Below are 27,173 nucleotides of genomic sequence, written 5' to 3'. Positions count from 1 at the left end.
GCTGGACCCAGACATCACTGTGAGAGCTGCTGCCCTTGGACACATTTTGCTGGCTTTTTGCAAAGCCTCTTCCCTCTGCTTCCCGGGCCTGCACCTTCAGCCCCCGTCATGACCTAGATCCCAAGTGCGACAGCAGGTGGGGTGGGATTGGGGTCACAGCAACAGCATGGGGCGTGGGGGTGGGGCGGTTGGGCCTTGGAGCCTGGGGCCACAGTGGCCTTGGGGCACTGAGGACTGTCCTGTGGTGCCCCTGGGAGTAGGCATTCGTGACTTCATACTATGCCCAGCCCCCACTGCTGCCTCCAGCCTGCAGACATCTCCCCTCTGCTGTGTGAAGGCCGCAGTGTCGGGTGGCTGAGCCCGGATTGTTACGGGGAGTGAGTGGGTGGCTGCAGCAGCCGCCGCAGGACTGGGTTGGGGGCAGGGGAAGGATTTATCACTACCAGGGTCTGTGGAGCTCAGGCCTTCCGTTCCCTGCAGGCCTCCCCATCCTCAGAGCCCCTGGGGCATCCCCGCTGGCTCCTGAAATATGGTCCTTGTTTTGTGGGTCAACTTCTTACTCTGAATGAAGTCCCCCGAGGAGCCTGCAGATCACCTGGGTAGAGGCAGTGATGGCTTCGCTTTTACACCCTAAGTCATTCTGTCATCTGTGACCTGCCCACTGTGGGTGCCTGCTCTCAGGAGCTCCCAGCCTTGCACACAGCACTCATCCCAGGACTGTGGGTTGGGGAGGGCACTGGAGCCTGAGGGGCTTTCCCTCAGGCCCTAGCAGTCAGGGAAGGCTCCTCAGAACCTGACCCAAGTTCAGAGGGCAAAGGAGGCAGGTGGTAGTGTGGGGAGAGATGCTTGGATGGCAGCGGGAACAGTGCTTGTCAGGGCCCATTCAGGGCCTGAGTTTGAGAAGATGGGCAGAGGCTGGGCCTGGGCTGTAGCCCGGGGCCCCTGGGAGAGGCGGACCCTGCCCTGGGCTCTTCAGCTTCCCTCCCCACGTGTTGCCTGAACCGTTCTTCTGTGTTGCCTGAACTGTTCTTCTGTCTCCTGGTCTGGCCTCAGCCAAGGACTGTATCTTAATTGTCCTGGGTTGCGGGTGAGGGGATGAGCCTGGAGTCTCCAGAAGGAGTGGCCTGGGCCAGATTAGAATCCAGCCATGCCCAGGGTCTGGGGCAGGGCTTGGGCCTGGAGTGCACCCCTGTTAGGGCTGGGGACACAGGGGCCAGGTGACACCTGTCGCTGGAAGGGCAGGTGGAAAACATCCTGTACCTGCCCTGTCCCATGCATGCCTGCTTCTCCATCTGCTGCACAGCCCAGGGTGACACCAGGAGGGCTGACGCTGCTGGTCCTGGAGGGGTGATGCTGCTGGGCCTGGAGGGCCGACGCTGCTGGGCCTGGAGGGGTGACGCTGCTGGGCCTGGAGGGGTGACGCTGCTGGGCCTGGAGGGATGACACTGCTGGGCCTGGAGGGCTGACGCTGCTGGGCCTGGAGAGCTGGCAGCTGGGAGGTCTATCAGTGGATCCGCTCACCCTTTTTAGGGCGCCCCTGTATGCATGGCCCTGTGTGGCCAGGCCGTTGACTGGGATGGCCATGGGGGTCCTTTTGTTCCAGAGCTGGGTCAGAGCTAGGGAGGGGCCTCAGAGGAGTGGTCCTGCCAGCTGTGGGGACCCCTGGCTCCAGGACAGACCTCCGAGTGGGGAGTGGGCACGATAACGTGAATAATGCCACAGTCTCTGTTGTGTGGATGGAGATGGGGGCAGTGTCTGGCAGCGAGGGGTTTCCACCAGGCCCGTGGCTGGAGAAGCTTTGTTGGAACCACAGGGCTGGCAGGAGTGGGTGCCAGGAGAGCCTTTGCCAGCCCAGCCCTTTTTTCCAACAGCTGCTGCTACTTTCTTTGGACCTTTGCTCAGCTCGCCATCTCTCTGGGGCTGAGGCCAAGATGCCTGAGTCCAGGGCAAGCAGGGGCCCTTCTGGCACAGAGAGGCCTGGGTGGGAAAGACCCCTTGAGGGTCTTTGGCCTCCTATCCATTTGGCCCATGGCAGCTCCCCTTTTTTCTCTGGCCTGAAGTGGCATGAGCTGTCTAATTACGTGTCAGGGGCCAGATGCAGGTGATGGGGTGGATGGAGCTCGGAGCTGGACCCTGGGACCACAGGCAGATGGGCAAAGGGAGGGGAGACACTGAATGAGAGAAAGGGGAAGAGGAAAGTTAGGACGTAGGGAGGAAGAAATTCATCCCCTGGGGGCTGCTCCCCCGCTGTGTGGCGCTGGGCAAGTCACTTGCCTACGGCTTGTTGGAGGGTCCGGGAGGATGTGTGGGGGAAGCACGCGGCTCTGCCCTCCCTGGTGGGTGATGCAAACGCTCTTTCCCAGGGAGCATCTCATGACAGCCCACGGGCGTCATTCTGGCTTTTGTGTTTTGAGCTTGTTGTCTGTGCTTATGATAGGTTTCTTGAAAGTGAACTTCAGTGAGCTTCCCTGCCATTCTCTCCCCACCACCTGTAGAGGCTGAAAAAGCTAAATTGGGAGCTGATGGTCTCACCTCCCCGGGACAGAAGTCAGCTCTCCTTTGACTTAGACCCTGATAGAATGGGGAGGAGAGGGCGAAAGATTGCAGGTGGGGCCGAGGTTGGAGGGGGCCAGATGAGGGGCACAGGGCTGGGGGTGGAGGTGAGGGTCTGGCATCATTTATTCATTCACTCACTTGCTCACTGGAGGAACCTGCTATGTAGCAGAAGACCACAGGCTCCAGGTGGGCCACCAAGCCTCAGTGTACCCACCTGGGGACCGGGAAGTGGGAGACTCCTCTCTCAGCAAAACAAGGTGAACTCCCGACTCTTGTAAGTGAGAATGGCAGCAGCTGGGTTCCTGCTGGATCCGGCTGGGTCTGGAAGGTTCAGGGGGGCAGAGCCATTGCACCTCTGTTGCATTATGTAATTTACTAAGAACCATCACACCCGCCGCTTTCCATTTGTTTCTCTCTGTGCCCGGTGAGGTAGGTGGGACCAAACCATGGCCCCATCTGGCAGATGAGAACAGAGGCTGGAGAAACTCTGGGATTCCCTTCCTCCTGGGCCTCAGACTTGGCCCCAAGTTGGCCTTTCCCAGGCACTGCCACCCCCATCCCTGAGTCCAGGGAGTGGGAAGGAGGTGGTAAGAAGAGCTTGGAAGGGACTGTTAAGGTGCAGATGTCTTCATTGTCTTCAAATGAAAATCAGTGTGGGGGCTGCCTTTGTTGGGGAACACCTGGCATATGTTTGGGGGTGGGGGTGGGAGTGGGGCCCCTGGGTGGCTCCAGGAGGCTGGCACACCAAAGGGAAGGTGAACCCACAGAGCCAGGCCCTTCACCTTGGGATTTCCATACTCCGGGATCCACCAGTGACCCCGCCAGCGAGGCATGGTGCAGGGGACCTGGGTACCCACAGGAATCCAGGGACCTAGGAGGATCAGATTTGAATGAAGCTGGCCTGACTGTGCTCCTGAGAAGCATACCTCCCACCTCCCACAAAGAAGGAGTTGCAGGGATCCTGGGGGATGTTAGTGGCTTGGGAGGGGACTCCAGGACGAGGAATGAGCTGACTCTTGTTCTAAACTGAGAAACAGAATCCACAATTAATTGGATGCATTTGCTGAACCTGGGACAGGACCCAAATCTTGTTCTTTTTCTGAAATATAAACCAAGCCAGGAGTTTATTTATTTGTGTCCCCTCTCCCTGCAAGGACTCAGTGAAGCAGCCTGTCCTGGAAGGCAGCCTGGCTGAGCTGGAATGTCACCGCCTTCCCCGAGTTGACCCGCCCACCCTGTTCTCCTGGTTTGGTGAACCATGGGCCTGGAGGAGGCCCCATGGTTGAGGGGGTCAACCCCCCCAGTTGAGGGGGTCAACCCCCCCAGTTGAGGGGGTCCTTCCCTGAGGGCATTCGGGGCAGCACCACCCGGGGGCTGGTGGGCAGGGTCTGTTGATCCTGGGCTGGTCTGGCCTGGGGCCAACTTCAGAAGCCTCCCTGAGGAATGGGTGTGGGCTGCAGGGCCGGGCGGAGGGGGGGGGGGGGGGGCGAGCTGAGTCAGCACTGTGGGAGCCCTGATCACAGCAAGGACAGAACCTGATGCCAGCGTCCGGCTTTGTGCCACTGCACTTGCGGGTCACCCTGCCTGCTGCACTGCGAGAGACTAGGGAGGCCTTCCCCACAGTCTGCAGTCGGCTCTGCGCCACTCCAGTGCTTAGACTGTGTGCCTGAGCCATGCGGGGAGAGACAGAGGGACCTGGAGCTCCCAGGTTGCACTGGCCTCCTGGCTAGCAGGCAGCGGGAGCCCCCAGGTTCCTGCTCCTGCTCTCCCTCCTCATCTCCTTTTGACTTCCATAAAATGGGCTAACAGCCCTGTTTGCTGGTCTCAATCCTGAAGGGGGAGGCTAGACCCATCGTGCCTGTGTTCCTGGCTTCTGGCACATAGTAGGCACACAGTGCCAAGTGAATTGGCATGTGGGGCTTCGGAGGATAAAAGCCTTTGTATAAGGCTTTGCAAAGCACCTTACACGATGCAGCAAGGTGGAAAGAATATGATTTTCAAGTCTCAGAGCCCCAGGTTCAAATCCTAGCTCTGCTCTTCCTAAGTGCTTTGACCTTGGACAAGTTACTCCGCCTCCAAGTTTCAGCGTCCCCTTTTGTGAGGTGGGATAGTATCCTGCGTGGGAGGGTCGTCATGAGGATTAAACGGGAGAACAGGTGTCTCCATTTCACACACGAGGTCCCTGAAGGTCGGGGTGCCGGCTCGTGGACCAGCCCTGCTCCAGGGCGGGGAGCAGGGCCTTAGGCCAGTGGGGGGGTGTCTAGCTGCACCCATGCCCTCCGTGTGTATCCTCTAGGGCCGTCCCGTCTGAGTCTAGGCCTGGGGCCCCCAGCACTGGAGGAGTCCAGGGAGTCCAGGCCTAGCTCAGGATCCAGATGGTAGGGCTTGAGGCCTTGGGAAGGAAGGAAGGGGAGGGGATTGTCCAGAGAGAGCGGCAGGGGCGGAAACGTGTGGTATCGTTCTCACCCATCATAAGGGCCACAGCTGACACCGCTCTAACGAAAGACAGGCTTCCAAGAGCAAAGCATCACATTTCTTTAATCAATGTTTTACATGACACGGGAGCCTTCAACAATGAAGATGCAAGGACCAGAGAGAACTGTCTGTTTTCAGACATAAGTTGGTGAGGAATGGACAGCCGTGTAGACATGTGATGGGACAACGGGTGTGACCTAATGGTGATAGTCCGAGGGGGAACCCAGCAAGGCTTGTTGGCTCGGCTTCTTTCCGGCCTCTCTGTGTTGTGTGGCTTCCTCCCACATACAGTGCAGGACCCCTGTGGAATGAGGGTCTTCAGAGGTGAAGGGAGTGGGAGAGAGTGAACTCTCTGGGTTTCATGGCTGGCTTTGGGGAAAAGGGGTTTTGGTCTTTATGCTTCACCTTGGGAAAGAAAAATTCCAGTTTTGATGACTCACCTGGGCAGGGAAAAAGAGGGGAGAGACAGAAGGGCAGGAGAAGGTCACAGAGAGCTTACCTCTGAGGCCTTTCACATGCCCTTTGTTCAGAGTCTGCAGTGAGCCACAGCACCACACTTTGGGGTGCTGTGTTCTGAGCCCCGACAGGGCCTTGTGGGGGCCAGGCTCCAGGTGATACTGTAAGCCCCCACTTCCCCTTCCGCCCTCCCTCCCTGACCCCTCTCTCTGTGGACAGCCCTGGCGTGGGGGTGGCTGGGGGCTGACCTGGCATCTGTGGGGGGGGGGGGCCTCCAGGCTGTGCCCCACTCCTTTGGCTCCCTCCTGGGATTTTTTTTTTTTTTTAGAGGGATTGGCCCCTCTGTCTGTCTGCTCAGCCCCTTACTGTTGAACTGTGCTGCTCTTGGTGGAGAGAGCCCTTGGGGAGGAGGGGACAGTGCAGGAGGAGCTCCTCTTCCTTTCGGGCACAGGGGGTGCAGGTGTGGGCTGTGGCTTCTGGGACCTCTGTCCTCTCTCCTTCATGGGGTCCCTGCCTCCCCTTCCCAAGCGCACTGCACTGTGTTGGCCCTTCCCCGGGAGCTTTGGAGGAGGACTGGATGTGTTAGTGAAGGGACCTGGGCACACTCTGGGGACCTTTCTAGATGGTGACTGGGACCGCAGGGTGGATCCTCTGGTGACTTGGTGACTTGCCCGGGGCTGCGGGTCAGTGGGAGGCCCTTGCTGCCCCCTGCAGCATGCCCCTGAGCTGGTGGCTGGCCTCAGGGCTGAGCCTGGTGGTGCTAGGGACTGCGGGCAGGTGTTTGGGGCCTTTAGTCAGCAGCACTGCCTCCCACACGGGGCAGCCAGCTGAGCAGCGGTCAGCCTCTCTGGGCCCTGTTGCTCCTGTTACCTCCCTCTAAGGTTAGTGGGACCTGGATTATGCCCAGGGAGGGATGGCACCTGCTGAAGTCAGACAGCCCCTTAGGGTGGGGCTGGGCTATGTCCACTTCTGTCCCACTGTGTGCTGACATCCTTAATCGGGTGGGGAGGGGCAGTGCATTTGTCCCCCACATCCATGTCCCTCTAGCCCTTCACATTTATGTCATTCCACTCCTCCTTACCACACAGCACAGGACGGGCAGGGTTAGGGGGAGGAAGCCCGGAGACCCTCTGCTCCCCTGAACATTCATTCCACCTGCCAGGGCCTGGGGCAGGGGCAGGGACAGGGGGTAGGGGTGGGTGTAGGGGTGTGGTGGAGGGTGGTATGTGGGGTAGGGGCCAGGCAGAGAGCTGGGCCAAGAGCCTGGGGAAGGGGCAAGGCTGGGGGCAGGGCCAAAGGTAGGGGCCATGGGGTAGGGCAGGGGTAGCCACGTGACTCCCTCCGCATGTTCTTGTCCCCTCTGGCTCTCCGTTCCATTCCCCCCACCCACCAGCCCCTATTCTTTTGTTGTTTTTCTGAGACAGGTTCTTGCTCTGTTACCCAGGCTGAGTGTAATGGCACAATCATAGCTTGCTGCAGCCTCCAACTCCTGGGCTCAAGCGATTCTCCTGCTTCAGCCTCCCGGGTATCTGGGACCACAGGTATATGCCACCACACCTGGCTAATTAAAAAAATTTTTTTTTTTTGTAGAAATGGGGTCTCCTTAAGTTGCCCAGGCTGGTCTTGAACTCCTGGCCTCAAGCAATCCTCCCACCTTGGCCTCCCAAAGTGCTGGGATTATAGGCATGAACCACCACGCCCGGTCAGCCAACCCTTATTCTTGATCTGAATACCTGTTGATCAAACACTTCGTCCCCTTCTGGTTCCTTCCCAACTTTCCTCCAGCCTTGATTTCCTACTTCTGGGGCCAAATACAGTGGAATCAGCCTTGGACTCGAAGTAGGTCCATTCTCCTCTTCTCTGGGACTCAGAACCTGCCAGCCTTGGCTTTTGTTTCTGCATCTGCAAAGATGGGGAGCCCCTGTGGCTGAGAACAGCACTCACACTTGTGTGGAGGGGCAGGGCATGCTGGACAGGCCAGGGTGAGGCAGGGAAGCTCCTAGAACAGCACTGGGTAGAGGAAGGCCTGAGAATGCCCCGGGGCTGGGGTGAGGGCAGCCTCCTCAGTACTGTGCTGCGTGGGGTGCCTGTTGGTGCCTTAGTGGGCACTTCTGGGTGGGCGCTATCTAAAGCTGACTCTGGGCATTCACTCCTTTGAATAGCAGAAATGACAACAGTACTGTTTGAAGTAATACCAATGATGTGTTTGACATAAACACATACCTCCCGTAGGCACCATTTACTAGTTCCAGTGTCATAGATGTAGAAACCGAGGACTTTGATTAAGGAATGAATAGCCTGGTTGCATGTTTAGGTTGAGCTTCTCAGACAGGAACAGACGTGTAAGAACCTGAAGGCATCCAGAAGAACAAGTCAGCCCCTGTGCCTGGAGTGGAGTCGGGGAAGGCTGCCTGGAGGAGGTGATGTGAAGGGCCAGCATAGCCTGGCATTGCTAGGGAGGCAGAGTTTCCTAATGAAGACTGTGGGAGTGCGTGGTGACCCGTGGCTGGTTGCCCTCCCACCCAGCTCAGACCTTCACTTGGCCCCAAGGCAGGTGGGTGCTAGCCAGACCTTCCCCCTCCCCTGCCCTGGCTGCTGGGGAGCTGTCACCGCCCCCCACCCACAGCTGTGCCCTGGCTGGGGCTGGGCTGGTGCTCTGCTTCTCCCAGCACAGGCTGTTCCCCCACTGAGCTCAGGAAGCAGGTGATGAGGGTGGGAGGCGGGTGGGCTGGAGAAGCAGATTCCACCCTGTGTTTATGGCCAGTGTCCTGGAGCTGGGCTGAGAATAGCACCCACACTTGTGTGGAGGGACAGATGGGCGGAGGGCTGGGGCCAAGGGTGGGGTGCGTGCCTGTGGAGACAGGCTGTCCTCAGCGAGCCCCACCCAGCACAACTGAAGTGGTGGAGGGTCGCCCTGTGTCACTGATGCCCCGCGGCCATGCCCTTGCTGCCTGCCTGCGGGGGTGGCACTAGGATGTGGAGTAGTAGCAAGGCCCATCAGGGCTCCTCATGTGGCCACAGTGGGTTGCACCAGGCTGGCCTTGTGATGGCCACTGTCTTCAGCTGTTTGGTTGATTTCCATGGGGCCTTTTGTCGGTTTACCCTTTTCCCAAAGGGGCCCAGCGTAATGGGGTGGCTTGCAGGGTCCTTGCAGAGCTGCAGGCAAGGAGGCTGCAGAGGGGAGCTTGATTGGAGAGAGGAAGGGGGGTGGTTGGTATATGCTGTTCCAAGGAACTGGCCATGCTGCAGTGGACTGTGAGCCGCAGGAGCAGGTGCACTGGGCGGCAGGTGCGGGGCAGGCTTATGTGGGCTGGGGGTTGGGGGAGTAGGGCATTGGGGACTAGGTTGGGAAGACTGCAGGAACTTTCAGCCCTGGGTGGGGGGAGCAGGGGGGAATCCAGTGCCAGCGGCTCTGCTGGGCCCTCTTACCTACATGATCATACTTCACCTTTAAACACCCTTGAGGGAGTTCTTGGCTCTAAGTGATGAGACCCAGCAGGTCAGGGAGGTGAGCTTACTTGCCCAGGGCTGCACAGCCTGGGCCTGTTCCCGGCACCTTCTGCCCCAGCAGTGTCTCCTACCAGAAGGGGTTCCTGGCCAGCTGCCCAGACTAGATGCCCTGAGCTGGTCATCCAGAGTGGGCAGTGGGAGGGACTGAGGGGCAGGTGGGTGGGGCCGGGGTGTGATAGAAACCTGACGGTGGGGTGTGTCCAGTCCACCCCAGGGTTCCTGGCCATTGTGTCCGCACCTTCCTCCTGGACATCTCTGGGCACTGCAAACTCACTGTGACCCCCAGCTGTTACCCCAACACATGTCCCCATCTCAGGTGATGACCACCCCTTCCCTCTAGTAGCTCAGATCACAGAGTCCCCTTGCCTCCCACCTGGGTCAATGCAGTCAGCTTCTGAACAGGCACCCTGCCCCACTGCGCTCCTGAAGTGTGTACACGCGCCAGCCTGGGAGCTTTGCAGGCTGCAAAATCAAGTCTTGGCTCAGAGCTTTCCAGGGTTCCACGTTCCATGCTGGGTTTTAAGGGCCAGAGTCTTCCAGGGGCCTCTGTGGTCCTGGGGGCCGAGGCCGCATGTGCAGTGGTTAAAGCTCCTCACCGATGGACCCAGGCCTGGGGTTGGGATCCTGGGCCTGGCTGCGTGACCCTGGGGAGTTGTTAAGGCAGTGCCTCAGTTTCCTCACCTGCAAAGTGAGAATATAATAGTATTTCCTTCATGAGGTTATGGAGGGGTCCACCATGAGGCTATGGAATCATGCCCAAGGGCTCAGCATGAAGCCTGGCACCTGGTGTTTCAGGGCCTCCTGGTCCTCCCTGCCCCCTGCCACTCTCAGCCACGCCGACCTTGCTGTCCTGTGGCGTCCCCCCCCCATCCACCTCAGGGCCTTTGCACTCACTGAGTTCTCTGTCCAGTGAGTTCTACCTTCTTCTTCCTTTCCGGCCTGGTGTCTTGCTCCTTCATCAGGTCTGCTCAGCTGTCACTTCCCTGAGTTTCTTCCTAAGAGCAGCCGCCCTCTCCCCTCACCCCCAGCCCTTCAGTGTCTCTCTTTTTTTTTTTTAAGAGATACGGGTCTTGCTCTGTCGCCCTGGCTGGAGTGCAGTGGTGCGGTCCTGGATCACTGCATTTTTTGAACTCCTGAACTCAAGCCATCCTCCTGCCCTAGCCTCCCCAGTAGCCAGGACTATAGGTGCACACCATCACACTCAGCTAATTAAAAACTATTTTAGGTAGGGGTGGGATCTCACTAGGTTGCCCAGGCTGGTCTGGAACTCCTGACCTTAGGTGATTTGCCCCCCTCAGCCTCCCAATGTGCTGGGATTACAGGTGTGAGCCACCGCACCCGTCCCCCTGCTGCATTTTTGTTCGGAGGCTCACAGCACCTTTCAACATTGCCTCCCTCCTAGAGCGCTGGCTCCTCCAGGGCAGAGACCTTGCTTGGCTTCCCATAGAGCATGGCCAGGCACACTGCCACCAGGGCACGTTGCTGAGTCTCCAAATGCCTGTTGGGAGGTGAGAGTGCAGAAGAGGAAGCCGCCTTCGTTTTTGGGTGGGAGTTGGCAGGGGAGGCTTTGATTCTGTGCCTGTCCTGCTCTTGGCACCCCTCTCAAGGAACTGAGTTATGAGAAGATCCCTCCTGTGTCTGGCCAGCTCACCCACAGTGTGACCACCACAGCCACCAGGCCCTACAGCCGAGAGGCCACGTCCCAGAGCCGGGGTGGGGACTCTTCACAGTGGTGGGTCTGGTGGAAGGTTCCTTTCTTCCACTAAGTGCTGGCTGGGTGGGGAAGAAGCTGGAGGGTGAGGCCTGGGCAGCTGGCTGGGCGCTTGATGATGGTCTGGGTGGGCGTAGCCCTTCTAGAAACTCCTCTGTTTGCTGGTGGACACCTGGTTCTGCTGATGGCTAAGAATAGACTCAGCTTGGGGGATGGTCCCGAGGGGAGGGGAGCCAGTCATGATCCAGGGGGTCCTCCAGCCCTCCTGGGTGGAAGGTGGTGGGGTGGCTGATAAAATCCATGGGCTTGGTAGCGGTGAGCCGCGTGTGGATTCTAGCTCATTGCTTACTGACATGGGAGTCTCGGTTTCCTCACTGTGAAACGCCTCCCTCCCCTGCCAGGATTTGGAGCACATGTGGCCTTTGGATGAGCGGTTCCTGCTCTGCCGTCCGTCCTGCACTGCCCTTGGCTGGTCCAGCCCCGCCGGCCACTCTGAGAGTGCTCACCCCAGCCCCCTCCCAGCCTGACTCTGGCCCCCGCTGCCTCCACTCACGCTGTGTGCTCTGCTCGGGGCTCCCCAGGCCACCGCAGCCCACCCTGGCTTCCTCTGGGGTCCACGTGGCACCACCCTGGCTGCAGGCCATAGGCTTATCTACGGAACCGGCTGGAATTTCAGGCACCCTGGGAGGGATGAGAGAGAGGACGGGGAGGGGGCCTTCCTGGCCTGGAGTCAACTGGACACTCGTTCTCTGGGGAGGGAGGCTTCCCTTCCAGCTGCAGAGATGAGTGTGGAGGAGACCCTGCAACTTCCCTTCCCCTCCCCCTTCTTTCTCAGGGGCGGGGCTGGGCTGCCAGCTCTGATGCAGACAGGACCTCCAGGGGCCGGCCGAGCTGGGAGGGCTCTCTGTGTTTTCGTTTTTGACCAGCAAAGCATTGTGGTGGGGCTGACGTAGTTGGTCAAGTTTTTATTGTCAGTTAAGGATGTAAAAGAGAAAACCCAACACCACTTTTTGCTCTCACCAGTATTTCACAAAGGAAAGGGAAAATCACCAAAAAGAGGAAGGAGATCATCATTTTAGAGTGATGGCCTCCCAAGAGAGGCCAGGCAGCTTCCTCAGTCAGCCTTTCTGAGCAGGGGATCACGGAAAAGTGTGATGAGTCTTTGTGGACTGGTGTCAGGGGATGGAGCATGGGGGCTTGTTAAAAAGGTGGATCGCCATGTGGGGGTGAGGCCAGGCGCTTCCTGGGGGTCACGGACTTGTTAAAAAGACGGATCACTGTCTGGGCGCGGTGGCTCATGCCTGTAATCCTAGCACTTTGGGAGGTCGAGGCGGGTGGATCACGAGGTCAGGGGTTCGAAACCAGCCTGGCCAGCATGGTGAAACCCCATCTCTACTAAAAATTCAAAAATTAGCCAGGCGTGGTGACGTGCACCTGTAGTCCCAGCGACTCTGGAGGCTGAGGCAGGGGAATTGCTTGAACCGGGGAGGCAGAGGTTGCGGTGAGCCGAGATTGCACCACTGCACTCCAGCCTGGGCAACAGAGCGAGATTCTGTCTTAAAAAAAAAAAAGAAAAAAAGATGGATTACCATGTGGGGGCGAGGCCAGGCCTTCCTGGGAGGAATGTCTTCCCGGTTTTGTATTTCATCGTGAAAATCTTTGTCAGCTTTGCGTTCTAATCCACAAGCTGTCTATGTTGGTTATGTCACAAAAGTGTTTTCTTTACCAGTTCGATCTTTGGATCAAAGCAAGATGGAGTGTGAATCTTCTTCAGCAAGCTCCAGACACACGCCCGCTCCCCCCCCAGTGTCTGTGCGCCCCAGTTTGGGAGTCAAAAGTTGAGTCTGGGCTTTGGAACTGATCAGGTGTGGCATCCTGGCTCTAGTGCTCATTAGCTGAGTGACCGCCCTGACCCTCGATTTCTTCATCTGTAAAATAGGATCAACGGTCATCACCTCAGGGTGGCCTAGGGATATGAACCCAACGGGAGGGGGTTCAAGGGTGGTGTGTCCCCCAAGGTGAGTCCTTGGAGGAGAGATTCCCTGGTGGTCATGCTTTGCACCGTGAGCTTTGTGGAGCTTACCTAGAGGGGCACATGTGGGGGCCTCAACTGGGCTCCATAGGGAAGGAATTTGATGGGGAGGGGGTCCCCTCTGAAGTGAGAGCTGAGCTGGCAGCATCTCCCTCGAGGGAGGGCAGGTTGACAGATGCCTGTCCCTAGAGCCAGCCCCTCCTGCCACCACCTCATATCCAGCCCAGGGGACATGGGGGCCCCAGGTATGGGGGCACAGAGGAGCTAGGGAAGGGGGCTGAGGCCTGGGTCAGCTCCCCCTTTCGGAGCAGCCCTGAGCTGAGGGGGAGGACCCCATTCCCCCAGAGGTGCTGGGCCCTTCCTGCTGGGGGTGCGTCTTGCCGCCCTGGGCTCGCTCTTGGTTTCCCCATCTCTGGTTTTCTTTCGGGCTCCTTCCTCATTATGGGCTCTCCCCGGGCCTCCCTCTGCCTCTTGCTTGTCTCTGTGGCTTCTTCGTGGTTCCTCCACTTTCCTACTGTGCCCAGGAGGGCCATGAACAGGTGGCTCTGCCGGGGAGGGTGTGTGTGAGCGTGTGTGGGCGTCATCTCACACTGGAGGTGCTTGCTGCATGTATATGGCCGAGCTTGTGCTGCTGTGTGGGGCCCTGAGGGCTGGGGAGCGTTCTTGCCTCCGGATGGAATGCACTCATCTTTAAAGTCATTGTGCCTTTGAGAAGTTGGAAGGCATAGCCTGAAGGGTGGCTAGCCGCTAAGAAGTGTGCTGTGTGTTCTGGGCTTGCTTCCTGGGACTCACTTCCCAGTGCCCCTGGGCTCTGCTCTCCAGCGGGAACCTGGGCCACTTCTCCCCTTTGCAGCCACAGCTGGGGCTGCTGCAAGGGGCCCAGCTGCCCGTAGCTTTCCCAAGGAGTCTGGGACCCTCATTCTAGCCCCTCTGTCCTTGGCTGCAGGTCTGGGTGCCCTCCCCTCCCAACCTGAGGGTGAAGCAGCAGCTCTGGGGTGGGGCGGGGCGGGGGACGGAGGGAGAACAAGGCCTCAATCGTCACCAGGAGAGTGCTAGCTTCTGGGTTAAGCACTGCTGCTCTGAAGACGCCTCTGTACGTGTGACTTCACTGGGTTCTGAGGAGGAAGAGAGTTTCCCTGGGCTGGATGAGACCAGGAAGCTGCCCCTTGTGCAGTCACCAGCCTGGGGCAGGTGCCACAGCCCACAGTCAGTGTGGCCTCTTAAGGAACACTGCAATGGACTCAGAGGGCAGCTGCTAGGCCATGGGTCTGTCTCCTTTCTCACTTCTTGAAGCAGACAGACCTAAGTGATGATGCTTGTTCACCACCACCACAAAGCCACAGAATCTGAGCTCTGCCGCTTCTTCGCTGCAGAGTCAAATCCTTCAGTGCCGCAGCCTTTCCTTTCTTATCTCTAAAGCAGGGGTAATAATCTGCGGCTCTGAGCATGATGGAAAGCTGAAATGCCTAACAGCAATGAGCATGCCTCTCCACTGAAGGAAATCAGGGTTCCTTGGAGAAATGGCTGATGCCAGGGCTGGGGCAGGGACAGTGCAGGCTGAGCCTGGAGAATCTGCTAGTGCCAGAAAGTAAGGAAGCGCCTGCAGATGAATGAGGACGTGTCCGAAACCTCCCACTGGTCGCACTTGGGATGTTTGAGCATCAAAATGAATCACGAATGCAAAACGAAGGACTCACGATATCCTCACCGCCCTCCTCGCAAAGGCAAGACCCGGGGAGGCTCGTCTTTGTGGAATGCCGGGTCACGTGGAGGAGATTGGGTAACAGCGGGTTCCAGCCAAGATGCTATTGCAGTGCTTCTCAGACTTCACTGCGCATACGGTACGCCAGGGGGACTTGTTAAAGGGAACACTCCGGTTCAGCCGGTCTGCAGTTTTTTCTCTCCTCCAGGCTCTTGGAAGACTGTGATGCAGCTGCCCACAGACCTCACACTGAATAGCAAAGAATGATGGATAGTAAAGGCACCGTGCAAAAATTTCAACAACTTTTTGCCTTGCCACAGTGACCGCGATTGCCCTGCAGATGACTAAGAGAAAAGTGACCTTCCTTTCCAAGAGATCTGGCAAACACGACTCAGACCCGGCGGTCAAGCCTAACACAGCTGCGGTGCGGTGGGAAGGCTCAGCCTCCCTCTGCAGGACTCTTGCCAAAGCAGCCTTTAACATGAACTTCCTCACAAGGAAACAATCAGATGGATCCCGAGTGTGGGGCATTCTCCAAGTGATTGGTTTGCGCTCTTAAAAAGATACCAGTATCACGAAAGAAAAAAAATGGATAACATTGATAAATAGGCATACGGGGAATATTCTGGACTAAAGGAACAAGAGACCTGACAATCAGAAGCGATATGTGAACCACAGTTGGATCCTAGACCCAGACATAAAGGGCATTTGGGGGGCACCCGAGGATATTTGAACGTGGACCGTGTGGTAGATGGTATTTTAAAATACATATTGGATGTATTGGGGGTGCTTATGGTATCATGGGCATTTTGGAGCATGTTCTTGTTCTTAGGAAATCTGTTGGAGTATTTAGGGGTGAAGTATTGTGGAGTGAAGGTCATCCCAGTGACCCTTCTGCTGCTTACCTTCTGTTGGCTGGGCAAACATACAAATGCAGGAACGGTTTATATATAGAGAAAAGTGACTGGGCACGGTGGCTTGTACCTGCAATCCCAGCACTTTGGGGGTGCTGAGGTGGGAGGATCACTTGAGGCTAGGAGTTCGAGACAAACCTGGGCAACATAGTGAGGCCCTGTCTCTACAAAAAGTAAAAATACTAGCTAGGTGCAGTGGCCTGTAGTCCCAGCTACTCGGGACGCTGAGGTGGGCGGATCGTTTAAGCTTAGAAAGTCTAGGCTGCTGTGAGCCATGATTGCGCCATGTACTCTAGCTTGGACGACATAGCAAGAAAAGAGAAAAGCAAAAAAAAGAAAAAAAAAAAAAGAAAAAAGCAAATGAGTGTGGCCAAGTGGTAACAGTTGATTGGTGAATCTGGGTGAAGGGTAGATGATAGTCCCTGTAGTATCCTTTCCACTTTCTTTGAGGTTTGTACTTTGAAAATAAGGAGGTGAGAGGGGCACATGAAATGTGGAGGTGAGTGGTGGGCTTAGAACCTCTTTTCCTCCCTCTGCTCTCTCGTCAGGGCTGCTGTGGCCTCCTGCATGGCACCTAGATTGTTGGAGGCCACCGAGACTCTCCACCCAGAGGTGTGGAGCAGGCTTAGGTGGCTCCACTGTCGGAGTGGGGATGGGGAGGTGTGAGCAGCAGCCGGGAGAGGGGGTCCTGTGTGTCTGGTTGCAGGGACAGCTCGCATTTGAGAGATGGGCTTGGAGGAGGGGTTGTGTGCTGGGGAACTAGGTGACTATGGGGTCTGCAGGACTGTCCTCAGACTGGCTCCCTCTGCCCCTGGGGGTTTAAGACTCCCCTTGTACCCCTTTCACCACTGCCACCCCAGCCTGATGTGTCAGACAGCAGGCAGCATCTCGGGGCAGGAGAGGGGAGGCAGAGGGCCTTGTACCCCTTCCCCTGCCTGGGCGCCCACCGTGGCCTGCCCACGCCAACCCTGGTCTCGGTGCAGACTTGTCCTGTGATGTCCCTGGCATCCCCAGCTGAGTGCCTGCAAGGCCTCAGAGCTTGTGACCACGGAGGCCTTCAGCTGGCCATCCTGCCCTCTGTCTCCCCTGCAGGGGCCCCTGGAGCACCAGGGCAGAAAGATCCCCTAGGCCAGCCCTGTGTCATCAGCCACAGCTCCCCAGCTTGGCTGACCCGAGCTGTGTGTGGGAGACGACGGAGGAGGAGGGGCAAGGAAAGATTGACAGAGGGACAGCCCCCGGGAGTCAGTGAGCGAGCCTGGACGCAGAGGTGGGGGGCGGGGGTGGGGAGAAGTCTTGCCTTTGTCCTGTTCTAGGGGCCCTCCTCCGTTTCGCCTCTTGGGGTGTCTCCCTTGGGACTGGGCCCAGAGAAAGCCTGGCCGGGTGTCTGACAGTGGCCTTCCCCCTGCCCACCCGCCTGTCCTCTGTCTGTGTCTGCCTGCCTGGGGAGCCTCAGTGTGAGAACGCCGGGGCATGAGGGTGTGCATCCTGTCTCCGTGGCCCCCCGACCGCAGGCTCTGCTGGGAGGAAGGGGCGAGACAGGGCTCACTTCTCAGCCCGCCCTTCCTGTGCAGGCAGGTGGGGAGGAGATGATGCGGAAGGTGAGGGCCTTATGCGTTTTCTGGGGTCTCAGCAGCTGGGTGGTGGGTGCCTGGGAGGGAGATTTGCTGGATGAGGCCCCCCTTCCATGTGTGGGGGGGGGTGGGGTGTTGGGAACTCTGCTGCCACTGCGGGGACGAGGGGTGCCGCTGGTGGTGGAGGAGCCCCTAGCTTTCTGCCTGGCCCTGGCCAGGACCAGAGTGACTGGGAGCGCGGCCCTCACCCCTCCTCCCTTGGGTTTCCCTCCTGGGCCCCTGGGCTGGTCCTTCTGATGGCCTTGGGAAGTGCTTATCCCTGCCCTGGGCCATGCCATTCAGACTGTGGGTGTGTGTCCCGCAAGTGCAGCGGGCCCACTGGTCTCTGGGGCCGAGGGAGGGATCAGAGACCCCAGGAGGGGCTGCTGGGGCCCAGCCGGGTGAGCCCGAAGACCCGGCCCTCCTCACTGTAGCGGCTAGAGCTCCCGGCCCCTCCTGACTGGACGGTGTCAGGCTGTGTCCTGATTTGTTTGTGCTCACCTGCCATCTGTCACATGGAGATAAGGACACTTCCCTTCTGAGGAGGCGGCCCTAGTGACTTGAAGTGTGTGCATGGTGGGTGGGTGCTGTACGTGGTGAGCTGCTCCTGGCTCAAACAAGACAGGCCTGGGCGCCCTTCCTCCCTCTGGGTTCGGTGGCCGTGCACTGACTGTGCCCCATGACTCACGCTGTGGGTCAGGGCCTTGCCTGCCATGCGGGGGCTGTTGGAGGGTGGCAGGACTCCCTGTACCCACAGGGAGCGGCTGACGCCAGGGCTTTCTGCCCTCTCACTGGGCCATGACAAAGGCCTTGGCGGAGGGCTGGGGAGAGGCACCCGCCCACGGGATGCTCCCACTGAGCCCTGTGGACCCTGGTGCGGGAGGCACGGCGTCAACTCAGTGAACCACCCAGCCTTTCTAGGGAGGAGCCTTGGGCCGGTTTCCTTCCACAGCCAAGGCCCAGCGAGGCTGAACCCTGTGGATGATTGCAGGAGGAGGTTCTGGAGCTGGCCACGGGTTCACACTTTGTCATTCCTGACACCTGCCCCCCCTCCCTGCCCTGCCCTGGGGTGTCCCCTCCAAGGCACTTCAGCTCCACTCACATCTGGCCTTGGGTTGAGGACATGGTGAGAGGAAGCTCTGATAGGAGGTGATTGGGTGTGGCACTGATAAAGCTCCTGGGACTGTTGGCTCTGCGGCCGCCTCTGCTGCCTGGGCCTCTGTGTGTCTCGTCCGCCGCCAAGTTTTCAAAGGCTCCGTGTGTGATGAGTGTAAGTGGAACTGATTGTCTAAGGGGCCCTCACCCAGTAACCCTGGACAGAGTGCAAATCCTGGCCTGTGCCGCCAGACCCTCCTCCTCACCCAACTCCTGCTCATCCTTCAAAACCCAGCACAACTGTCCTGCCCAGCTTTCCTGAGTCGCTGCTGGGCCAGGCCCTCCTGGACACCTGGAGTCCCCTGTGTCCCTCAGTGGTCTGCCTGTGAGCTCGGCACAGGGGAGGCCCCACTAACCAAGTGTGGAACGGATGGGGTGGGAGATCTGTGTCCCAGGGCTCACGGCCTTGTCCCAGCTCCTGTTCTGGGGCAGGGGGTGCCCAGATTGTTTTTCCCTGTGGAAGCCACACCAGGAGCTCCTTGAGGATGGGGACCCCAGGCCACTTGCCTGCGTTCCCTCATGGATGAAATGGGGGTAGGTGCAGTGAGGATGGCATGTGGCCAAGGCCAGCCTCGCCCATGGGTCTTCCCTGGGCCTCGGCCATGCTGTGGCCTTGTTATTCGTCCCATTTCCAAGGCAGGGGCACTGGAGCACTGAGAGCTTCAGCAGCCTGAGGTCCCGCAGAGTGGGGAGACTGGCTCAGCCTCAGGCTTGCTGTCACCCCTCAGGGCTGAGGGCTTTCTGTACATTACCCTTCCATTTTGCCTGGGAGGAGCCTGAGGCTGAGAGGCGGGTTGTTTTGTTTAGGGTCATGTCTCTGCCCTCAAAGCCCACAGCTCAGATGAGCAGCAGCCGCTGAGAATATCTTGTGTGTCTGTCCTGTGCTTAGCCCTGTGTGGGTGTCGGGGACACAGAGACGACTGGAACAGTGTCCCTGACCTCAAGCTGTTCCTTCAGGGTGAGGGTGCGAGGCACACAGGCACAACACATAGCAGTGAGGAAAGGTCCCAGGCTCTTAAGTGGTACAGAGTGTTTTGAGGAAAGGAGAGATCAGGGACAGTTCACAGCGATGTCACCTGAGTGAGGTTTTGAAGGATGCATAGGAGTTTGCCATGTGCAGGTAGAGTGTGCGCGTCTGTGACTTCTGTCTCACATCTTGGGATGCCGTCAGCCTGGACCCGGTGTGAGGGCTGGCGGTGTCAGTCAGGCCCATCCCCCAGCTGTGTGAAGGCTGCTCTGAGGGCCTTTTAGGGATTTGCCATTTCTTGAATATCATGGACCAGGTACTGCTCTGCACTTTATAGACATGATCTTTGTAATCCTTGAGGAGGGTGCCAGTGTTCACTTCCTTTTGTAGATTGAGGCTCAGAGAGTAGCTGTCCCTTTTCCCAAGTGTCTTCTCACTGCTGCGTGGAGTCTTACCTGGGCTGGTGTCTCGTTCTCAAGGCTGGAAGAGCTCCCCAGTTCTCCAGCTGTCTGTGCAGAGCACACAGCAGTGTTTGGGAACTGGGTCGAGTGTGTGTCTGTCTCTGTACACCTCAGGAGCCCTGGTGGCCAGTGTGGGTGGGGTAGACTGGGGACCTTTTGCTGGCTGAGTGTGTCTGTCTTCCTGGGGAGAGGGAGAGCAGGGCGTGGAAGGGGCATCCTTCCTGGTGCTCTTGCCTTGGGAGCTGGGCAGTCCCTGCCCTGTTGCTGAGAGCTTCTGGCTCTCTCTGGTGGCTCTGGTAGACTTCTGGGAGTTCTTTTCTATGTGGTGGTCTATTCCTCTCTTTGGAGGGGGTGGGGCTGTGGGGTGGGTGCCTGAGCAGAGGGGCTGAGTCACCTACCCAAGCTCTGTGCAGAGCCGGGTGAGGTACCTCCCCAGCTCAGCCCACTTTCTGGGGGGTCCCTTCTGGATGTGGCTGCCAGGGAGGGGCAGCAGTGGGGAGCCTGCAAGTTGTGCAGTGTACATTTTCTTGCTCATGTGGGGGTTTTGTTTTGGTTTTTCTCTCATCCCAGTGTCAGCCCTTGGCATCCAGCTGCAGTTGCCCAAGGGGCTGTGTCCTGACCGCTGTAGCACAACATCATTGGTGGCTGCCTCCTGGTGCCCACCTGCCCCCTGCTGCCACTCTCACTTTCCCACACCATCCTCTGTGACCTCTAGTCACCTTGAGCAATTCAAAACTCCCCAGTAAGATGCTCCATCTTTCTGGTCTCCTTACCTTTGTTGCAACCTCTCCCCTCTGTCTGAGCTGCCACCCACTCCAGGAAGTCTCACTGACTGCCCAGGCTAGAAGAGATCTCTACCCCCAGGGTCCCACAGCCTTAAGTGTTCCCCCATGTCAGGATAGAGACCCACATCTGATTCCTCTCTGCTGTACCAGCCAAGGTGCCCAAGGCCAGGCACAGAGCAGGTGCTTGGTGAGAGATGGCCAAGAGCAGCTGGCCTTGCCAAGGCTTCTGGGCCGGCGGGGGGGAAGTGCAGCAGGGCAGCACAGGACCTGCAAAGGCCGGCAGGGTGGGAAGGGTCCTGGCTGTGTCCTGGTACCAGGCATCCCTTGGTCCAGGACCCTGGCCTGGGCCCTGGGCCCCAAAGCTGATGTTCCTGGCAGCGTGGGCTGGCTCCGGGTCTTGGAAGGGAGGGATGTCTGCAGACCTGCTGGCCTCGGCAGATGCTGGGCTGGCCCTTTGCTCCTGGGGCTCCCCACCGCTCCTGGGCCCGCCTTTTTCTCCCTTTGCTTTCCACTCCCATCCCCTACCCCCGTTTCCTTCTCATTCTTGTGAGAATGAGAAGGAGGTCTTGCCCACTGCCTGGGAGAGGCCTCTGCTGAGACATCAGTGTTGGCCTTTCTGCCGCCCTGATGGAGGTGCCTCTTGGGCTGCAGATGGGTGTGTCCCGCTGCCACCCTGGTCTTCCCCTCTGCTCTCCTGCAAACCCATCTGGCACTCCTCATCCCTTTTCTGTGCCCCAGCTCTTTGCCTTTTTCTTCTCCTGCTCTTTCCTACCGTGCCCCCCCACCCCTCCTTGCCTCTGTATTTTGTCTCCCTGCTCCCACCTCTCTCTCCGTCATGTGGAGCTCTGGGATTGGAGGAGCAGGGCCCAGAGAGGGAAGTCTGGGAGAGCGTGGTGGTCAGCACGTGCTCTCAGGGTCCTGGCCAGCGCCCTCCTTTCCTAGAGCTTTCCCCTCTCCTGGTGTGGCTCCGCTTCTCTGCCCTTGCCCACCCATCCTTCACCTCCCCCTCCCCCTCCCGACACAGCTGAAGGAGGAGGACAGCTGTCACTCATCGTGGGGGGTTGAGGGGGAGTCCACCTCTGAGACTCGTGGTTGGGAGCAGAGCTGTGAGCTCATGTGTGTGCCCTTGTGTGTTGTGTGTGTGTGTGTGTGGGCTGTGCAGAGCAGAGTGCCTGGGGCAGGTCACATCTAAAAACCCAGTCAGATCAGAAGCAGACTCTGCGTGGCCCCCGGCAGCTCCTGGCCACCCCTCGCTGCCCTCCTTGTTCCGGGATGGCTCCTGCCGGTTCAGGGCCTGCTCTGCTGTTGCCTGTGGCATTCATGGGCCTGGGCCCAGGGAATAGAGTCATGCAGAGAAGTGAGGCTGCTCCTGCTTGGCCCCTCCCCTGCTTGGCTCACTTTTCAGCTTCCAGGGTGGGGGCGGAGCACCCAGGGGTGCAGTGTGAGATCAGCTAGGAGGGTGCCCGATCCTTCTTGCCATCTTTGAAGCCTCCCTCCTCCTGGCTGTGGTCACTACATCAAGCCTGTCCTAAGCTCCATTTTTGGCCTATTGTCGAGCCCTGGGTAGAGGGTGGGGAGGCCTGAAGACCTGATGGACCCAGCCATGCCGTGGGGGATTGCAGCCCTGGGTGGGCACCCTGGGCTGGGTGATGTTGGCTAGAGGCTTCCCAGCCCCTGGTGTGTGCTGTTGGTGACTGAGCACTCTTGGTTTGACCACTCTCCTTTCCAAGGTAACACTCTCCCCTTCTCTCTTGGCTTCGGCAGGTTCTCCAGAAGCTGGGGAAGGCAGATGAGACCAAGGATGAGCAGTTTGAGCAGTGCGTCCAGAATTTCAACAAGCAGCTGGTGAGTGTGGGTGGCCCTTGGCCTTAGGGAGTTTGTGAAAATTCGGCTGCCAGGTGAAAAATGGCATGAGCCGAATTTGTGGAGTACGAGAGCTTGGAGGAGGGTAATCAGTGTGGGCTGACAAGATCATGTAAGACTTCCTAGAGGAGGGAGCACTGGCAATGCATGCTGGGAAGGAAGAGGGTTGGGGTATGTATGCTTTAGGTCCTTGGTAGGAGACATAGAAAGGGTAGTTAGGGGAGGGGGAGGGGGAGGGTGGGATAGGAGCAGGCAATAGATTGTGGCCAGACTTGGGGAAACTTTGCATGTCAGGGGCAAGTGGGAGCTATAGAAGCTTCTTGCCAGGAGAGTGGCATCTGCAGCGGTTAGCATGGGGGTGGAGCAGGCTGGATTTGATTTGGGCATATGCTGAGCATGGTGTGTGCCTGGCTGTGTGGCAGGCTCAAGGCTGGGCTGTTGGGAGGCGTCCGCAGCCATCTCCAGTTGGCCTGGGAGCATTCTGAGAGAGGGCTGAGGGCAGCTGGGAGGGCTGGGGAGCAGCTGGGAGGGCCTGGGAGCAGCTGGGAGAGGACCGGGAGCAGCTGGGAGGGCCGGGAGTAGCTGGGAGAGGGCCGGGAGCATTTGGGAGAGGGCCGGGGAGCAGCTGGGAGAGCTGGGAGCATTCTGGGGCAGGACCAGGAGCAACTGGGAGGGCTGGGAGCATTCTGGGAGAGGGCGGTTGGGGGCAGCTGGGAGGGCTGGGAGCATTCTGGGAGAGGGCCGGGGAACAACTGGGAGCATTCTGGGAGAGGGCCGGGGAGCATTCTGGGAGAGGGCGGTGGGGGGGCAGCTGGGAGGGCCGGGAGCATTCTGGGAGAGGGCGGTGGGGGGCAGCTGGGAGGGCTGGGAGCATTCTGGGAGAGGGCCGGGGAGCATTCTGGGAGAGGGCTGGGGGCAGCTGGGAGGGCTGGGAGCATTCTGGGACAGGGCTGGGGAGCAGCTGGGAGGGCTGGGGAGCATTGTGGGAGAGGGCTGGGGAGCAGCTGGGAGGGCAGGGAGCATTCTGGGACAGGGCTGGGGAGCAGCTGGGAGGGCTGGGGAGCAGCTGGAAGGGCTGGGGAGCATTGTGGGAGAGGGCTGGGAGCAGCTGGGAGGGCTGGGAGCAAGGGGGAGAGGCCCCAGGGCCAAGTCGGCCTTGGCTTGCCAGAAGGGCTCAGCCTGACAGGCTTCCCTGGACAGGGATTGGGGAGCCACCTTGGCTGATTGTCCTTTAGGCCAGTTATGGGAGGAGTTTCAAGGCCCAGGTAGACCCCGTGGCAGGGATATCTACTGCCTCTGTGGCTCTGGGCAATTCCTTCCCAGAGCCTCTTGGGCCTCAGTTTCCTCACCTGCAGAATAGAGGCTTGAACAAGAAACCTGGTCTTAGGTTCTGATTCCATCTCTGGGAAGCCCCAGGGCATGTCCCTACTCAGCTGCCTTCATCAGGCTGTGGGTTGCTCTGAAGGCCCTTTAGGGAGTTGCTGTGGCCATGGGCCAGAGCTGCTGTGTTTGACAGACATCTGTGCAATCCTTGAGATGGGGCTGATATTCTCATTTTGCAGATGAGGCACTTGAGGATCAGAGAAGTTAAGCACATCTTCCCAGGCTATGTAGCTGGTGTGGGTGTTGGGGATTGAAATCCAGGCTCTGTGGCCTTTGGTTCACTCTCGAGTTTCCTCTCTGGAGCTGATCCCTTGTCCTGAGGGCAGCTGGCTAGGCTGGGGAGACAGGTTAGGGGTGGAGGTGGTGGGGGCCCCTTAGAACAGGCTGAGCTGGCCAGGCACTGTAGCTCACGCCTGTAATCCCAGCAATTTGGGGGGCCAAGGCGGGCAGATCATGAGGTCAGGAGTTTGAGACCAGCCTGGCCAATATGGTGAAACCCTGCCTCTACTAAAAATACAAAAATTAGCCAGGCGTGGTGGTGTGTGCCTGTAGTCCTAGCTACTGGGGAGGCTGGGGCAGAAGAATCTCTTGAAACTGGGAGGCAGAGGTTGTGGTGGGCCGAGATCATGCCACTGGACTCCAGCCTGGGCTACAGAGCAAGACTCCGGTCTCAAAACAAACAAACAAACAAAAAACAGGCTGAGCTTTGGCAGAGTGAGGGAAGCACAGTTGGGAGCTGAGACTCTGTTTGGCCTGGCCCCAGGGCTGAAACCACAGTGTTGCTGTCTCCACTGTCCCTCAGAGTCATCCTCTCTGGGTCTCTGACTCTGGGCAAACAGTCACTCACTGCTCCTTGGACAGAGGGGTTGGGCAGAGAGTCCAGGGCTAAAGATAGCCAGTGCTGCAGGCTGCCAGGTGGCTGCTGGGCTGCGGGTGTGGAGCAGTCCTGAGCTGGGCCTCTGTCTGCCCTCGGGCTCAGGTTTGGTGGGGTGGCTGGCTTTTCAGGGGCCAGGGCTGGTAGTTGGGGTGGCGGTTTTAAGGTCTTGTTCAAGGCTGGGGCTAAGGCAGCCAGTTCTGGATTTGATTGGTGTGTGGGGATGGCAGGGTGTGGGGGTGGGTGTGGGGACCAGGAAGGAATGGGGTGAAGGTCACTGTTGTTGGGGGAGTGAATTCAGGAGGCTGCAGTGGGCTTGGGGGCCCTGGGAATGGGGAGTGGGAAGCCTGGAGGCGGAGCTTTTTCTTGCCCCTGATTCTGTGAGCCCCAAGCCTAGTGGGCCCAGCACTACAAGGGACAAAGATGGCAGGTGATTTAGTCTTTAAAGAAGTGAACCTCCCACCCCTTCTTATGGGGTGGGGGGCCCTAGGAGAGGGTGTAGATCAGCCTGCTGTCACCTGCTCTCACAAGGACCCAGGTGCACAGCCCCTCCTGGGCCCACCTGGCGCTGGTCACAGTAGCATCACTGCCTTCTGCCCCTGTTCTGAGAGCCCATGGGGGCCTGCTTGCCCCTCCCCCAGAGTACTGCACACCTGGCACAGGCCCTTCTGGAAGCCATCCTGGGTCTCCAGGGCATCCCAGCTCTTCTTCCTAGGGTCCGTCTGTAGCTTTCCAGGCTGCAGGGCTGTCATTGCTGTTTGTCTGTCACTGAGGTGGGGCAAGTCTGATTCCTTCTTGTCCCCAGGGCCCACCCAAGGTTTTGCTCAAAATGGGCATCCCTGACTATTGAGTGAAGGTCGCCCCCCGAGTTGATGGCCGAGGGGTGCCAGAGGGGGTCCATGTAGGAGGGCTGTCCCTGCCCCCTAGACCCACTGGGAGCACAGGGACTTGGGTGCTCAGGCCACCTGTGGGGACTGATGTCCAGGGAGGTGCAGCGAGGGCTTGGGGATGCTGGCTGAGCCCAGCTGCGCTGGAGCTGCTCCAGGACCTTCCTGACTCCCCCAAGTCCTGTAGCTGGGTAACAGGCTGAGGTGGGCAGTGGCTCCCGAATCTTATCTTCCCCCAGCTGGGCTCTGTGAACTCTGGGACCTCCAGAGAATTCTTTCTCAGATCCCTGTTTAGGGGCTGAGGGAGCCACTTTGGAAGCAAACACACACTGCTCTGTACTGGCCTGGATGCTGCCCTGCAGGGGGTAGCTGGCTGGGGCCTCCGTCAGGGGAGGGCTGTGTCTACCCTGGGGACTGATGAGGAGCTTAGGAAGCCAGCTGCAGTGGGCACAGGGAGGCAGCGCTCTGGCCGGCCCCTTGCACATCTGCGTGCCACGTGCCGGCGCACAGCCCAGCGTTGTTTGGGAAACACAAGGAGCCCTGGTACGGCCTGAAGCCCGGGGGAGCACAACGACCCACCCCATGGGGACCCCTGCTGCGGGGGGGAGGTGGGGACGGCGTGAGAGGTGTGGCTGGGATGGTGGAGGCCTGGCAGGGAGAGAAGCTGGATCTGGAAGATGCTGTGACATCAGAGGACACGATAGCATCCCATCATGAACACACTTTAATCCTCGTCTCAACCAACAAAGCCTTTAATTGTGAAGACTTAGGGTGGCTGTGTCAGGAGTGAGGTGGACCCTTCCTCATTCCTCGGCCCCGCGGGGTCTCCATCCGACCCCCGATGGAATTCCAGGGAGGTCTCAGTGTCCGTGGAGCAGTCTTCTGTCTCTTCACTCAGTCTCACATCAGTGGGCCTTGGACTTGGATGTTTGTAAAGATGATGATTAGTCAGTGTTATACACCCTACTCTATGGGGGATTAAAGGAATTTTAGAGATTTTTTTTTTCACACGTCCTCTCTTTAAATTATACATCTTATGTGCTGCTCTGAAGCTCCCCCTGTGGATGTCTCTACTGTCACAGGGAAGCATTCATCATAATAGGCAGATCTGTGGGTTCTCAGGGCCGCATCACTACCCATTACCCACAAAACACCCTGCGGGCTGCGTGCCCAGGCTTGGAGGGTCTTATGGGCTCTCCGAGTCTCTGTGTGACTGGGCCGGTCGCTGACCCTCTGTCCGCTTCTTTGCTGTCAGGTGGGGCAGTGGTGTTGAGAAGACTGCCTGGAAGGTGCTGGCCCCTAGGGCACCAGGGCAGGAAGAGCAGCCCCGGCTAAGGACAGGGAGAGGCCTGTAGTGGGGAGACAGAAGAGGGTTTGAGGGTGCTGGGGGTGAGCCTGTGGAGGTAGCCGGGTCCCTGCTGGCCTTCACCTGGAGATGGACCTGAATGGATGGGGCCCACCTTCCGGCTCTTGTGCAAGCATGAAGCTGGCCAGACTGGAGCGCTGCAGGCATGCTGGGTCTCCTGGGACCATGGCCAGCTGCCCCTCCTTCAGGGCAGGAGGCGACTGGAACATGGGTGTCCCTGAGGCTTGGGCTGGCAGCAGTCAGGGGAGGCCAGGAGGGTGCCCTTCCACTACGAAGGTCAGCCTCAGCCACTGCCGCTCTCCCAAGTCCCCTCTCTGCCTTGTGTTCCTGTCCTTAGCATGAAGGCCATCTCCTGAGGCCTGCCTTCAAGCTCCAGGGCCTGGCCCAGCTCACTGGATCTGAGGAGTGCCAGGCAGGGACTATTCACCTTCCACTGAAAGACAAGGAGACTGAGGTTCAGAGAGGC

At 58.7% G+C, this 27,173-nt stretch overlaps 1 protein-coding gene across 24 annotated transcripts in view; it reads left to right on the top strand.

Moving 5' to 3' along the window:
* The window catches only part of BIN1 (bridging integrator 1), a 59,986-nt gene that overhangs the window by 8,867 nt on the left and 23,946 nt on the right, over nt 1-27,173 (top strand). For 18 of the 24 annotated variants that reach the window (XM_063694739.1, XM_004031730.4, XM_004032507.4 and 15 more), the window contains exon 2: nt 22,099-22,179. In XM_063694739.1, coding sequence (XP_063550809.1) covers nt 22,099-22,179 — 81 coding nt within the window. Of the gene's footprint in view, nt 1-12,994; nt 15,197-16,624; nt 16,955-22,098; nt 22,180-27,173 lie in introns of those variants that run through there. The other 6 variants (XM_055380076.2, XM_063694737.1, XM_019022325.4 and 3 more) reach the window with 4 other exon arrangements.

The sequence above is a fragment of the Gorilla gorilla genome, chromosome 11 (genome assembly GCF_029281585.2).
Source record: "Gorilla gorilla gorilla isolate KB3781 chromosome 11, NHGRI_mGorGor1-v2.1_pri, whole genome shotgun sequence".
Taxonomy (NCBI): Eukaryota; Metazoa; Chordata; class Mammalia; order Primates; family Hominidae; genus Gorilla; species Gorilla gorilla.
The sequence above is the reverse complement of the archived record's forward strand: the minus strand, read 5'-3'. Positions and strand labels throughout refer to the sequence as shown.